Below are 17,727 nucleotides of genomic sequence, written 5' to 3'. Positions count from 1 at the left end.
ATTGACCTATACCTGGCTACAGGAGGGAATTCAAAGTAGCACTTAAGCACAAAAATTAATTTTTTTTTTTTATTTAGCTTCAGAAATTCAGGTGATTCTTTTAACACTAGCTACTCAATTTCTCTTAAAAAAATAAGTTTTTTTGAAATTTTTGGTTTTTGTTAGTTTGATATGAATTTCCATTTATCAATTATAAAATGATTTTTCCATTAATCCCTTATATCTTATAAGTATGTGAACTTTTTAAAGGCAACATACAAAAAAATAGAAAATGATCTAATTAAGAAAATAACTGGTCGACAACAACTTTTGAAATAGTACTTCATAAGTTATTAACATTTTTATACCTAGGCTGAAGAAGAGTGAGACCAAAAAATTACTAGTATGAGTGCCTTACCACTAGTTATTACTTTAAAAATGTATAAAAAAGTTATTATTTTAAGAGAAATTAAGTGGCTAGCATTAAAAGAATCACTTTGATGTTGAAATAAAGCTTATATTATTTACTATAAGTTAAAAAATAAATTAATCTTGACGATTTATTTTCTATGTATAAACGGTCCCTAAAGTTAAAAATAAAATATTATTTTGGTGTAAAAAATAACCGTTTTTCAAATGTCTTATGTTAAATTGAGGTTACAAAATACAGGTAATTTTTTTGGTAGCCACTCTTATCCACTCGATTTCTCTTTAAACAATAAATAATGTATGAAAAATCTTACAGTATTTTTCAATTCGTATATTTCTCGATTTATCAAGTATAATAATTTTTTTAATTCATTCTTTATACCTTATAAGTGTGTTAACTTTATTATTTTAAATGACAACATGCATATATAACTATCTTATAAAATAAAAAATGACTTGTCGATGACAATTTTTGACATATTCCGGAAGTTATAACTATTTTAAAATATTGTAAATGGAAGTGAATTGTAGAATAATTATTTTATCGCTCTTCCTACTATATTTGAAATTATTAATAACTTTCGAAATATTCTTAATTATATTATTTTTTATTTTATTAGCTTATGTTGTCACTAAAAATAATAGAGTTGACACTCCTAGTAGGTATATGGGATGACTTTAAAAATAAACTTAATAATTACTAAATCATTAAATATATAAAATTAAAAATACCATAAAAAATTTCCTTAATATAATTATTGTTTTAAGAGAAATCGAGTGGCTACTAAAAAAAGAATCAGTCTGTATACAACTTACAACTTTTTATAATTTCTCCATAAAAAATTACTATATTAAATTATTAAATGTAATTGCTATAATTTTTTATGTATTATACTTATAAATCATATAAATTGTAATCAAGATATAAATAAGAAAATAAAACTTCTTGTTACATTGGGATAATTCAATAATTCCTTCTAAAAATTATATAATACAGATTTGTATCGAAGTCTTTTTTATGATAGTAATTTTAATCACTGTCAGATATCTATACTTGTCTCAACAATCCCACGTCACTACTTTGATATAATCCCACTGTCGTGGAATTTTTTATTATAATTATCTAATTAAGAGAACCTAGGTAAAAAAAGTTTCCAGCCGAAAATTATTTGAAGGATTGAGTTTATAAAAAAAATCTTTTAAATATTGATAGAAATGTCACTCTAAAATAGATTTTCACTTTTGGTGTGTAAAAAAATATTTTAACAATCGGCAAGTTGTTATTCGTAAGTTACCGCAACTTTTAACACCGTCAGCATATGTAGTACAGCCTATTAAGTGAGATAATAGAACTGAGAGTTATAATGGTTTGATAATTAAGAAAATTATTTAAAACAAATTCTTTTACGAATAGTATTAAAACTAAAAAAATGTACAGAATTTTTTAATGTTGTTATTTAATGACTTGTTAGAACATTTACATGCTATTAAATTTTCTTTAAGATCTTGCAATGCTGAAAGAATATATTATATATACTAGCGTTTCTAATTAAATTGCCGCCGTTATTCATCTTTGCTATAGTTAGGATCTGTTAAGGATCAACTGGCGTGGGTGGCGCTTTAGGACGCATGTTGAGTTTAAGTAAAATCCGCCTTGAATTTATTCAGTACCGTTCTGGGGGGAACGTTTGGCTGTAGTGCGGTGTTGTTATATATATTTAGCTCGTGACACGAATACGATCTATCGTTTTAGACCCAAAGGTGGTGAGTATTAATTTGATATACGTTATTACAGTTAAAATTATAGACTTATTAATTTTTTTTATGATTTAATTATTTCACTGTTTGACGTTATTTCTGGATGCATCTGTCAAATCCTATACATGCGACTTACGTCATCACTTGCTACCAAGTTTTTCTCATTGGTCAAGGGGTGGAGCTTTGGAGTTGTGATTGACTGTTGAAATTCCCTGTTTTCAATGACTAAATTAAATCTAATTTTACTAATTTTCATGGGTATTGATTTTTTCTTCAATAAATCTTAACGGTGCTTACTAAGGCTCATAGAGAATTCATTTTATTTTTAGTAATCTGAAACATTTAGTGGAAATTTAATGAAAGATAGACTCCTAAAATGAGTTCAATTAAATTATTTTCTCAAGTGAGCGGTGTGCAATTGTAAAATTGGTTAATCAATTAGTTTGATTTTGTGAACATTAATCACAGTTCTTATCGTCTCAAAATTGGATCCTGCTTATAAAAAAGAAAAAGAATACCTTAATCTCGATTAATTAATTTATTTATTACTACTGCATACAGTGTAAAAAATTAAGGTCTTCGACTATATTGAAAAAAACAATTAATTTTGAATGTAATTTTTTAATTATGAAGGATTTTTTTGTGCATCTAATGCTTTCTACAAAGAAAGCGATGTCATGAACGACTGGAGGGTGAGGAAAGAGGTGCCATTGCATTCCTTGAGATTTTTATTATTGAGATTTATTTATTTTATGTCGCTAAAAAAAATACTAAACATACAATCCTAACTACTAGATCTTTTAATTTAAATTTGAGTTTTTGTCAATGTAAAATAGATTCTGCATCAATTACCGCAGAATCTATCAGTTAACTGTTACCAACAGGATTTTAAATTCAGAAACGTTAGGTTGGGGATCGGTTTTGTAAGTTCATGGATGTTTACATATCCATGGACAAGTAAAATGTATTATGTATGTACAATAAAATATTTATTTGTAGGCTTATTCATAGGGCCGGATAAAAAACCTATATTGGCCCCCTATGGAAAATATCAATACCATAAATAAAGTGATGAGCAAAAAAAACATAAAAACTGTCACAAATAAAGACTAGGCTAGTAAAATTCGAAATTTTTTCCTTTTAATTTGGGTCTGCTTATTTCTAATAGTGAATTGTAATATTTATAGATTTATTAATATTTTAGTTTTTTCATCTCGATTTTTGAAAATGTTTCGGAAGCTCTGATAATTTTTAACCTGTACTAAATTAAAGCTTTTGAGTGTATTACAATATTAAAAAAAAAAATGTCTCGATGATTGTTCTGCTATATGAAATCGGCCGTCAAAGTAAAAAAAATAACGTTATTTTCAATTAAGGTAATAATTTAACAAGCATTTAATTGTATGTGAATTAGCATTCAAGTGAAATTTTAAATTATAAAAATTGTAAAATTAAAAATATACAAATTATGAAATTTAACATCAAAGCGTTATTTATGATAATGATATTAGTCACTGTCAAATATTATCTATATTTCTTCATCCCAACTTTGCCACGTCCCCTCTGTACTGCAACCTCACCGTGCTGGTTTAAAAAATACTTGTTAATTTGATAATTTTTTTATTCTTCTGACAAAAGTAATAGTTAACAAAAAACTATGTTTAATTTAACAAAAAATTATTAGATGTATTTTTTATAAAACAGACAGATTTTTTTTCAGTGTGGGGCTTAGGGAATTGCTTCTATGACTTAAAATGTTGTCAATAATTTTTGCATGCCTGGGAAGTTTTTCTGCGGGCGTCTCTGACTGTCAAAACTCGTATAATAGTGTTGACGATTAACGAGCAATAATTAATCGTAGACAATTATTGTCTACGATGGTTGAGTATCAAAACTTATAAAAGTGATGCAGCAATCTTTAAATTCAAATTATATCAACATTCCCATTTACGTTGCTCGCAAAAAACGCGAGTAATTCTGATAACATCAGGACATAAATTAAGTTTTTTTTGTTAAAAGGGTACAATTCTCTTTTTGTTGTAACTTTTGATAGCAACTACACTGCAATTAATTGAAAAATAATATTTTTTTATTAAAAACCTTTAGTTATAAAATTCCGAATTCATACTGAGAAATAACTTTATTGCTATTTGTCAATATGCAAATAAAACTTTTAATAAAATTGGCTATGTGATACATTTATAGCAATAAAACAAGGTGATCAAAAACGAATAGGTTTAATAAAATAAGCTTTTAGTAATCTAAAATTAACTCATCTAAGTATCAATATAACCATTAAATGGCAATCATTTTTTTATTTATGTAAATTAAAACAAGGGGTTTTAAGAAAATTAGATATGGTGATGTATTATTGTTTTTACGTGTTAATGGTTTGGTTTCGTATGTATTTATCCTGAAGTTGCTTTCGGTTATTTGTAAAAAATAGTTATTCAATTTGAACATAACTGATTAGTCGATGTAATTTGTGAATTGTGCGGAAAGTTTGGATAAGTTAAAGATATGTAGATAAAACTTTCTAAAAACGAAAAGAATATTTTGAATATCGATGTAATTTTCTTTTAGGTATAATTATTTTCTTGGACCCATTACTTTTCAATCAAACTACAATATTTTTCTATTCATGACGCAACCCAATGATAAGGCTATGGAGGCATAAACCTAATGTTTTGAAAAATTTAATTCTTTATATATTCAAAAAAAGTTATAGTATTATTCACAAGCTGAAGAGTTTCTTTTAATATTGATTTCATTCTACAGCTTTAGTCTTTATATCTCTTTTTTTTATTAACTTGGAGATTAGGAGTTTTATTATAAACAGATCATTTTTCTATTAAGTTATAGTAGGGCCAAAAACAATAAATTAAGATATGAAAAAAAATAGACATCAAATTGATATATTGTAGAAGATTATTTACAATTCGTTTGTTTCAAGCGAATTGTTTGTTAATGTTACAAAAGCTATATTTCTAACATATAGCATAAAAGTGTGTTTTAATTAGTTTTATTTCANGAACAATAAATTAAGATATGAAAAAAAATAGACATCAAATTGATATATTGTAGAAGATTATTTACAATTCGTTTGTTCAAGCGAATTGTTTGTTAATGTTACAAAAGCTATATTTCTAACATATAGCATAAAAGTGTGTTTTAATTAGTTTTATTTCAACAAAGGTTATTTTTATGTTTGTTTAGCAGTGTTGGGAATAGACAATAAAAATTCATCTAGATTAAATACAGATATTCGAATTAAGTCATATAGATGACATAAAAATAGTTGGAGATAAAATGATTTAGATGAAAGATAAAATTATTTATTTAACTAGATAAAATACAGATAGATTCATTTTTCTATTTATTAATCATATATTTTAATGTTTCCCTCCTCTCATTCGTACTAAATGAGTTTCTATTTTGTTGTAGACAATATAAAAAAAAAATTCTATCCCCCTTATATGTTATTAAAGTATTTTTAATCTTCTCCGTCAATAAAAAATAGCGAATCATATATACTAATTATTAAAGTTATGTATAAAATGTTACTTTTTTTATCTATAACAGTTAGTGTTAGTGTTTGTGTTTGTGTGATTTATATGAATACTATCCCTATTTTTTAGTTAAATAATGATCTAGCTAAGATAAAAGTTAATATTATTTTGATAAATATCAAGATTTTCCCAATACTGTTGTTTAATAACATTTTACATCAGTATTTTTTATTATATAACATTTTACAGACCATAGTTAATTTCATATTTTTTAATTGGAAATAATTAAATTATACTTTAAAATATTAGTATTCTAAATTATTTATTTTGATTTTGATAATTTTAATAATTAAATGAACTAATATTATTCTTATTAAGAACAACCAACTACAAAGCAAATATCCAGTACACAATTTGAATAATTCTAATATCATGTTTGCATAGTTATTAGTTAGATTGAGAAACTATACCTAATGGGAATTCGAGTAATTTTGTAGTATAATATCAATAATTTAAATAATACATAACTACTACTCTATCACTAGATAAGGATTATATCATCAGAGTAATTCTTTAAATGTTGACCACTCCATTTCTCATGAAATTGTTTATTTATTTTATTAATTAACGCCAAATGGTAATTTACACTGATCATAAAACATAAGTTGCATGAGTGAAAAATAAAATAGTTGTCAAATAATATGTATTTTGATACATTTTTTTTTAGCTTTTTGTTAAATATAAATTTATTTTCTATTTGTTTAAAACATTTTTTAAGGCACAAAAAAAACATTAAGTACTGCTTTGGTTATCTCATAGGCCTTATATGGATGTTATTATTTGTAATGGCAAAATAAATATTTAACTATCTCACGTATTAAATAATCATTTTCTAATACATCGCCTAATAATATTTGCCTAATATATTAAAAAAAAAGCCGAGTTTAGGATATGTTGACATGAGATACTATACAGGATACTCAATGACAACTTAAATAACTTTTGATCCAGTTAATATTTTTTGCTAATTTTTTTTTTAATATTTTATTTAATATACTAAAGGGCTATAAAAGTAATGTAATAAATATCATTTTTATAATTAAATAACAAAATTATAATATTAAAAATTTACAAGAAATGTTAAAAAAAATTCAAAATAGCCATTTTAAGAAATAATTTGGTGAAAAAATTTCTTATTAATGTTTTTATTATTGTAGTTAATTTTCTGTGACATTTTAAATTTTGTAAAATTTCAAATTTTTCTGTATTTATTCTACGGTATCAAAGGCCTGGCTATGTTTTATAAAAAAAGGACAGAAGTAAACATAATCATTTCACACTAAATATGATATGTGTATGGATTTTTTCATGAAAATTGTTACACATTCTAATGACTTGCTTTAATTCAAATAAAAACACAAACAATACCTATTACTTAATAATTTAAACATTCTGTATTGTAGTCAGTTTATGGATATGTAATGTAACGATTACAATAATGTGACTTGTGAGTTGTCTATTGACAACCAACAGACATAACATTCAGCATTTTGATATTATGAAGGAAACATTTTGTGATCAAAAATAGTTTAGATGATAATTATATGTATTTATTCGTCATCTAAAGGTATGAATAAAATATTTTTATTATATGATGGTAGACCAGTAGAAGAACGTATTTTAATTTTTAGCCGATCAGGAAACTTATATATTGTATAATTCCACAATTTATTAATAATATTTATTTTTCAATGTACTAAATTATTAAAATATATTTAATATAAAAACGTGCCAAAATGTTCCTGCTCCAGAAAATTTTGATAAAAATAGTTATATCCCACGTCTCACCCATGTTCTATTTCCATAAATCATAATAACTATTGTAATTTTTATAAGGTATGAGGGTGGGGCATAAATAGCATTTAATGATTGATAAATTAAGAAATTTATGAGAAATTGAATGACTAAAATTAACAGTAACATTTTGTTATAAAATTAAAAATAATCAATAAAATTATTAAAACTATTATAAAATAGTTTTGATATTTCATACAGAATATAAAAGTTCAACTACCAGATATTCTCGTTAGTTATAAAATACCATAAATAATTATTGCATTGAATAAGAATTGAAAACCTATAAAACAAGACCTTATAACTAAATAATGTGATATTTAAAACATAGATGATAATATGTTACGATATGATATGTTTAATGGGTTTATTAGGAACGTATGTTTAGGGGTATAATTAAGAACAGATCTTCTGTAAGAAAATTTATTTAATTGTAAAATGGTTATTTTTTTGTTTAAAGATGTAGTGTAAATTTTTTTTTATGTCAAATGATTATTATGTTATGACTCACTCAATATCTTTAAAAATATAAAATATGATATTACTTTTTGAAGTTAATAGAAGGAGAACCCAAGGAATAATGAACATATAATGTACAACTTCATGTAACTCATTATATGTTAACTGTTTAGAATAAATAAAAAACTAAATTGAAATTTAAGATATATGCTACGAAAAAGACCATTAATTAGTTAAAATATAAATTTATGTATTTATAACAAAACATTTAAAAAGAACGTTAAATGTTCAACTTTGCCCTACATTGGGGTAAAATGGGCCAGTAGATAGATTTATTTCTTTTGCACGTATTGTATTTGTTAGATAGGTTAAGACCCATTAATAATTTTTTTTTTAATTTTGAATTTATGTCCAAAGTATATTAATTAATAAAAAACTAAAGACTTCCAATCATAATTTTATTTATAGTCGCAGACCATTGTAAAATTAATTTATTAAAAGTTATCATAAAGTACTTTTATTAAATAATTTAATTTGAAATTAAGATATACAAGTATAAATAATTTCTAATTATATGTGTAGGAGAAATCGGCACTATCCCGTATTGCTCCTTAGAGTATACACCATGTTTGTAAACTGTTAATTATAATTTCTTAAAAAAAATTAGTGTAATTTAACTTTTAAAATTGCCGAATAACAAAAAGTAGATTATTTGACAAATAGTGTACATTTTATTGACAATCATAAAAACTCAGCACAGGGAGGTCGTAGCACAGTGGTGATGTGGCATAGTTGGGTCAAGTATAATGATATCTGACAGTGATTAAAATCACTATCATAAAAAACGCTTCGATGCAAATCTTTAGATATTAATTTTAAAAATTGGTGGGTTATTACAAAAGATACATGATTTTCTATTTACTTATTTATATCCTAATTAAGATAAAGTATGTCGAATATAAGAGGGATATAAATATTATTTCTTATAAAAAAATTGTATTGATCCATACACTTTTCAATAAGTTAAAACATTATAAAGTTAAAAATGTAAAAAATAAAATCCAGAATTTTCACACAAAAATAGCATTTGGTAACTATTTTCATAGTGAAGACAAAATATAGCCCGAAATTTTTTTTTCCATGATAAAGTATATTACATTAGCTTTAATTTAAGATATATATAAAAGTGTCAGTATTTCCGGAACACTTTCAAAAGTTAAGTTGAAAAAGTTGTCATTTTAAATCCCCCCCTGTAAGCAAGTAAAAAGTCAGATTTATAAAAATAAATATACCAAATGATAGGTGAAGACATCAAACATCTACAAAAATAAAAATTATATTGATTTGGTTATTTTAAAAAAAGTTATAGCAGTTTTAAGTAAAAAAAATTGTCAAAAATTAGCAATTTTTAAATTTGTAATTTTTTTGAAGATTTCCCTCATTAACGGGGAACGAGAGAAATTTTTTCAATTTTTGAGTGTAATGTCTTCGACTAGATACGATTTGTGATCTTTTGACGTATCGTTAAAAGAAATCGGTTCGGTGAAAGCTAAGAAAAAGTGGTAACAGATACAAAAAAAAAACACATCATAGTAAAACCAATACCTTCTCAGCTTCGCATCGAAGCTAAAATGACATTAAAATAATAAATTCTACATAAATGAATCGATTTAATATATATCAAACTTGTATTTTGATATTACGCACCCTATTTTAATTTGTGAATCCTTTTTACCCCATATGCTATTGTAATAAACTAAAATGTGTTCCTCTCCTCCATTTCCCCTTAAAACTTTATCAAGTTAATTTTTTTGAATGGAACCATATACTGAGTGATTCTTTTAATGGTGATTTCCCTTAAAGAAATGATTTTTTTTTGCTTATCAAGAATTTAAATTTCTGTCAAACCGTTAGTCAAAAAATGTTTGCAATTACTAGCAAATAAAGTATTAACATATAAAATATAATATAATAAAATTTGATGGTTTTAAAATTAATGAAAATGATCACGATTCCTCCTACAAAGAGAGAATGATAATCATTTAAATTTTAAAATGATTTAAAAATTCATAACTAGTTTTTATGTTAACTAGTGTAACAAAATTTGCATAATAGATTTGTAATTGTTACTATCTGTTCGTGAATTATATTATAACTTAAGTGATATATATAAAAATAAACATACCATGAAAAAGATTTTATGTGTTAACAAAATATTGGACATAAAACTTCATGACCACTTTTTGGAGGCAAAGATAAACTTATAACTATCATATTTCATTTTTAAGGTTTTGATAACCCAAATATTCATTTAATGTAGTCACCTGAATTTTGATATTATAAATATATAAAAAACTACTGACTACTATTATTCAATGTCTATCGTTTCACAAGTCTCTTTCAACTCCAATATTCTGTTATAGAATATTTTTTATGTTGATTTCTTATACTTGATAAGAGTGTCAACTTTATTTTTTAAACGGTAACATACATATTTAACTAGCTTAAAAATAGAAAATGATGTAATTAAAAAAATGACTGGTCGATAGTGACTTTTTTACCAGTATTTTATAAGTTATTAACAATTTAAGCATTGTCCGGTAGCAAGGCGTATTATATTATATAAATAATAATAATTTTGATAATTATTTTTGCTTATTTAAGTAAAATAAAGCAATTGTAAATATTTACAATACATTTTTGGCAACTATTTACTAGTTGACTGAATTAAATTGTGAGATAGTAATTATTTTACAAAATTTGTGTCATGTCGCAATGGATTAATTTTTTTTGGTGAAAAATAAAATGACTAGTAACCTCTAAAGATTTTTGTCATCAATCACTTTGTATAAAAGTGTATTGGATTTTAGTCTACAAATTTATCATCTTCACTGTCTCTAAGAAAATGGTTTAGTGGTTAAATGTTTCTTTTTCTATAAACGGACTCTGTGAATTAATGATTGAGTCAAAGTGTATATGTTACCAAAATTGATATAGAACTTACATGTGAGAATGAATGAATTACATTTCTTGAAATAATATGGCAACACTATCATTTGGTATACATTTTATGAGCTTATAAAATGTATACCAAAAGTCGTTGAATCAGGTTCGATTTTATAGGTATTATGGCTTACCCAAACATTCATTGAATTCATTAGATGTTGGCATATTAGAATATTTAGTAGACTTTTTATTCATTAACGTTATTAAGTTACTAAATGAAATACTATAAAAATTATCTCTAGGATCATTTTTTCCTTCAGTGCATTTCATTATTAGCTATAATTTATGAAATTATGACTATACATTATAATAATTGTATAATTGTGAATAGACAATATCATTAAGATAATATTTTTTAATAAACTATAAAAAAGGTAGCGGTTTTATGAACTCTGATATTTTAAATTTAATCGAATTTGAAACGAAAAATTCAAATATTTAATCGGACCAAACATTAATTTTTACCAATATCTGGCAAAACATTTTTTTATATAATTGTTTAACAAATTCAGTGCGATATTTGATTATACTAGTTCGATTTTCGAACCAAAAAAAAAGGTAAAATTTTTTTTCCAATTTTTTAATTTAAAGTTTGATTACAAAATTGATCACTTCGAACATAAATTTAAAAAAGTGAATAATAAATTATTGTTGAAACTTTGAGATAATACAGAAACATTTATAAATAAAGTACTTTTACAGTAAAAATTTCCTTTTACTAACATTATAATATTGTATATTCACTATCTTAAGTTTAACTGTATTATTATTATATATTTCATCTGATATTTGTTTGCTGAAAAATTTGTAGAATAAAAGCATGAAATATAAAGTACTAAACTGTTAAGTTTAGTGGTAATAAGTGTCTTAAGTGAGGATACTTCACATTTGTATAAAGTTTAAAACTTGAAGTTCCTTTTATTCATTTTAAATAACATTTCTATACATTTATACTGTCACGATTACATCAAATTCCTTTTTTAGACTGTATTAAATCACAAAGTCCATAAATGTAATTAAGGCAATTGAAATATGAAATATTATTAATAGTATAAGAACAAAAGTCAGTCCAATAATTTTTTTTATTGGAGGTGAGTAAGTTTTACATAGTATATACAACACGTTATGTTATATTAATTGACTTATGTCATCCCTTTTTATTAAAAAATTAATATCTATCTTATTCATTAAATGATGAGCAAAGCAAAAATAATATTATAAAATGTTATTGACTGATCAATTGTGTTATCCCTCCCCCCTCTGATGATGCACATTTAATTTTATACAATGATCTAACTATAATTTAAATCTAGACCAAAGTTAATTATATGTTTTCACGCACTATTTGTTAAAACAGAGCAATGGTTCAATATAATAAAATAAAATTTTAAGTAATTATTATAATTACTATTTTAAATCAATTTTACTGGATAATATACACGTATCAAATAGTTTTTTATCTTATCGAATAAGCCATGATAAATACAGAAAGTTCAAAAAGAAAGGAAATTGGTCAATTGTTATGAACAATGAGAACAATAAGAACCTTTTTCCTTACTTACGGAACACCATACATGGCGATTCATTTATCATGAATCACTTAATGGCCGTACTTTCCATCTCGCCTTGGTATAAACATGTCAATTTTTGAAATACGTCCGAAATAATGTTCGAATCTATTAAATAAGCTAAGAGCAATTATTTGATATTATCAATATCAAATTTTTGTACTTTTTAATTAAATATTTTTAGTATTTTTACTATATTTTTAATACTAAGTTATAATTTTCTAATTTTATATTCTCTTAGTTTTTATTTATACTTTAAACCACCTCTCTACTTACAAGTTTCAGTTTATATCTTATACTTGATTATGGTCTTATTTGTTGAGCTTCACATCTCTGATTCTAAATAGCTGTTATTCACCTGAAGTTGGTTAAGAATTTAGTTCTCAACAATTATAACGTGTGTTCATTGACATAATTACTGACGCCATATCCTGATATTTCTTTGTCTACATGTGCTTAATTATTTCATTGAATTCATACGCTATCTATATATTTTACTAGATACCTTACATGTGTTTTCATATATTTGACTCCTTTATCATACCTGTAATCAACTTTTAAATAGGAGAGGCAGATCATTTGTCTGTTCAGGCTGTAATAATCTTTCGCGTGAATCTTGACAATACGTTTAATTCGCGTTTTTTGAATCTTTGGTTGTGTTCACTATACATTAATTCATTTACTCCTCGTATAGCTAACTAACTGCAGTAATATGGCTGTCTCTTTCAATGGTAATATTATGATGGCTATAACAGAACTCAAACTTGCTCAATCTGACATATTAACATCTAATAAAAAAGGCATTGAATTGCAATACGCTCAATTTTATCTAGAATGTATGTAAGTTTAGTTTAATTTCCTTTTCCCAATCAAGAAACTCCATATACAATTCTTATATCCTTAGTAGTTGTCTACCACAAGGGGATTCCTAGATTAAGAATCTTAGTATTTATTATTCAAGCACTCTCTCTTCGGTCATTGGCAGAGCGTTAAAGGTATTCGGTTTTACAACATAACACAAAATTCTTATGCCCAATAAATTCCGTCCGTTTTTTGTCTTTTGCCCGGGTGAGATTATTACTTGAATATTATGTTATTGTATGGCACCTTTATCATACTTAGGATTAATTGCGTCTTTATAGTTTCCAAAATAAATTTTTGACTTTATACTCAACTTCCTTCACCTTATCACGATTATTCCGATATCAGTGGTATCCTTAATATTCCTTCTTTAACGTCCCGCTAGTATGATGCTGATTCGCAGTTTATTAGTAACACACTCAATAATTCCATTGACGCTCTTGACCTCCTCTCTCGTATCTTCTTCTTCTTCCTCGCCTTAATCCCAACTACTTGGGGTCGGCCACCCTTATCCTAAACTTCCACTTGATATAATCTCCCACATCCTCTACGCTCACATCAGCTGTCCTCATATCGCATTCAATAACATCTCTCTATCTCTTTTTTGGTCTTCCTCTACCTCTTCTTCCTTCAACATTCATTTCTACAACTGTTCTTACGGCTTCCGATTCTTCTCTTCTCATAACATGACCAAACCATCTAAGTTTATTTTCTCTCATCTTATCCACGATTGACGCTACACCTATACTCCCTCTTATATGCTCATTTCTTATCCTTTTATTGTATAAGACACTAGACGCTTCTTTCCACTTCAACCAACTTCTGACCTCCTCTCTCATATATTGTACAAAATATCCTTGCATAACATTAGAATTAATGTTTTTTTTTATAATCCAACATATTCAATTTTTTATTACCACAACCACCATATGAATATTGGGTGAATATAATATGTCGAGGTTTGATAACTATTTTTACCCTTGTTCGTGTTCATTAATTATTTATTTAAAACATATTAGTTATACTTTATAATAAATTTATATTCTTTCGCTATGCTATTTTAATATATTTCTTTATTATAATTATTTCTATGATAATTGTTAATTTTTATTACAAATAGTTTATTTATGTGGTCTCCAATATTTTTCTATTTATAACAGCTGTTTGGTTTTTATAGTTTAAAATAAAATTAATTATATATGTTGCCATTTGAAAAATAAACTTGACTCCCTTAAAAGTATAAGGGATGAACAAAATAATAATTCATAATTGGATAAATTGAGAAAAATACGTATCTAATAGAGCCAAATAAAAAATGCTCAATATTATTTTTATTTTTTTGATTAAGTGGTTTAAGATAAATGGAATCATCCCATGTATAAATTTAAGGAAAAATAAAAAAAAATTCTATTATTCACATTTAATAGTGTTTCATAATTTTTACGTTTTTTTTTGTGTACTAATAATTTACGTTATACTTAAAAATATTAAAAGAAAAATTAATTGTCAACAGATCGAGTCCACAAAATGGAGGCGGACAAGATCCGGTGGGTAGCAAGCAATACAATTATTATTATTTTTATTTACTTATCTATTATGGGTGTAAATGGTTCGGATACTTGGCAAAAACCCGGTTGCCATAAAGTAGGTGAGTAAAGTAAATTTTTTAATTATTACAGTTATCTATTATTATACTAATCTAAAAATACAAAAGTGTTATGTCCTTTTAAAATGTAGTATAAATTTAATGAATATATATATATATATATATATATATATATTCATANTTTTAAAATGTAGTATAAATTTAATGAATATATATATATATATATATATATATATATTCAAAGAAATATGATCATTTTTAGAAAATATTTAATATCTGTAAAGTGGTTCGAAGAAAATGTTTTTCACATTAAATTCATCATATACTTCTTCAATTAATAAAATATATCATTACAGTAATTTAAATATTGATTTATTCGCAGGCTATAAAACTCAGTAAGGGCACTCTATGACATTTTAGATAATTTATAAGATGTTAATTTTTGGTTTGTTTAGCTTTTATAATAATATTATTATGTTAATAAGTTAAAATGATAAAATAAATACATTAATTATAATTATTACATTATTTCAATGATAGGTTTTATTTTTGTTAGTATAAAATTTAAATAACGATTAAAAAAACAATTAATAATGTAATGATTTTTCTTTTAAAATACTTTTTACAATAAAATAATCTACATAGTTTAGCTCAATTGATTCGAACCTCGGCTTCAGTTATTTGATGTATTGCATGATATATATCTTATATAAATTGATTTTTATCTGACAATAATACAAAAGATGGACTCTCTATTATTGTCAGTTGTTCGTATTATAAAAATTACGACAATTAATTTTTTTAATTTTTTTTATAGGCCATACAAGAAAAATAAGTATTCCAAATTGTGTGGAGTTTCGTATAACGACTAATGCATGTAGAGGCTATTGTGAATCATGGGCAGTTCCTTCACCAACTGATACACTTATTATAAATCCTCACCAGAGTATTACATCAGTGGGACAATGTTGTAACATTATGGATACTGAAGATGTGAGTAGTTTACTTGAGTTCATTATTATTTTTAGATAATATTCTAAAATATTAAAAGAAAATTGGTGTAAATGTAAATAAAATTACTTGAAGAAATTGTGGCATTATTTAAAATATATATTATTTATTTGGACTGGAACTATCTATATTTCATAGAACTGGTATTAAAGCTATGTTTGATAAGATGTTATTTTCTACCCTCTTGTTCTTAGATTGGTTATTTTATTTCCAAAAAAATTAGATAATTGTTATATTATCACTGAAAATTTTGTTTTGATCTATTCAAATAGTTAAAAAAGGTCTTTTTCTTGTACAAAAAAAAAAAAACTAATAAACTAATAATAATAGTAAAAAACAGTACACAGGAAATGCGTATAAGTAAAAACAAAAATCTACTCAATTATACTCGACATAACAATTGAATATAACGATAAAAAAAATAATCAACAACACTTATCATACTCTTCCATATAATTGAATTGGCAGCATCTTTCACTTTTTACATACGCACGCCAGAAAGTACATCAAGAAAATTTATTCCGGTATTATTTAATTTCAATTAAATAATATAGTATTAATTACTTTTTAAATGAATTCCTTATACTTTGTAATAAATAGAATTAGAATTAGCGTTACCAACGTATTAAAGTGTTACGGAAAAAAATTTGGTTCGTTTGACGTATAACATTGTTTTTTTCAAACGTATACTAGATTTAGTATACTTTTGGTACTTTTTGTATGAAAGTAAAGCTCTATATAACTGTTAAGTGTAACTGTTTTGTATATAACTGAAATTATTTCTATTGTCTTATAAAGTAATAAAAAGTGTATGTTAATAATTAGCTTTAAAAAAAAGTTTGTCGTTTTTCAGGTTAACTATTATTATTTTTACGGGTATTGTTCTATTGAAGAATTATTTTTATAATACTTCTAGTTTCATTAAAACTATACTTTATACTCCTAATTATACTTTCAAAATTTCCAGATTTAAAATATATTCATTTATATTAATTAAAAATTATTTATTAAAATAATTTTTGCCATTTTAATTGAGATTTTATGTTCTGATAAAATAGCACAAGTTTTGTAGTATTAACTTTTAAATTATTAGATTTTCATTTAATTTAAAATACTTTTTCTCTTAAGTGCGTCTGTAGAACTTTATTTTGTAATGAGGTTTTTTTATGGTATTGGTGGTGATTATTACAGTGAGGTTTCATTTTAATATAAAATGATAATTTTTATAAGTATAAGTTGAAGAATTTTGATGGATTTATACGATTTAATTTTCAATAGATTACACATATTTTGACTAACGAATATTGTTATTTGTCAGGTGGAAGTGAACGTGTTATGTTTGAATGGCGTCAGAAAGTTGGTGTTCAAATCAGCCATCAGCTGTTCTTGTTATCATTGTAAGAAAGAATGATATCCGTGAATTGCGTTAATCTTGAATAAAATTCATGCTTCAAGACACTTACATATATATATTTTTTCACATAGAATTTTCTAACAACGAAAATTGATGAATAAAATATAATTTAGTTACCTGTACTAATGTTACATTCAGTTGTCTGTATTAACATTAATGTAATTTTATTGCATACTCTTTTTCTTCACAATACCTGAATTATAGTATTTAAAATTATCTATTTATATTATTTTATTGTTGTTTTCATTTTAAAACATCTAAATGATCTACATA

The 17,727-nt window shown here is 24.7% G+C and overlaps 1 protein-coding gene across 1 annotated transcript; it reads left to right on the top strand.

Moving 5' to 3' along the window:
* Positions 1 to 2,091: 2,091 nt before the first annotated feature.
* Positions 2,092 to 17,727, top strand: LOC126895050 (thyrostimulin alpha-2 subunit). The gene is made up of 4 exons (XM_050666511.1): positions 2,092 to 2,172; positions 14,937 to 15,071; positions 15,847 to 16,022; positions 17,359 to 17,727. Exons 2-4 carry the CDS (start codon positions 14,951 to 14,953, stop codon positions 17,449 to 17,451), a joined length of 390 nt encoding a protein of 129 aa, XP_050522468.1. The 5' UTR covers positions 2,092 to 2,172; positions 14,937 to 14,950; the 3' UTR covers positions 17,452 to 17,727.

Source organism: Daktulosphaira vitifoliae, unplaced genomic scaffold, assembly GCF_025091365.1.
Source record: "Daktulosphaira vitifoliae isolate Bord-2020 unplaced genomic scaffold, ASM2509136v1 Scaffold_1, whole genome shotgun sequence".
Taxonomy (NCBI): domain Eukaryota; kingdom Metazoa; phylum Arthropoda; class Insecta; order Hemiptera; family Phylloxeridae; genus Daktulosphaira; species Daktulosphaira vitifoliae.
This window is presented reverse-complemented; position numbering and strand designations above follow the sequence as displayed.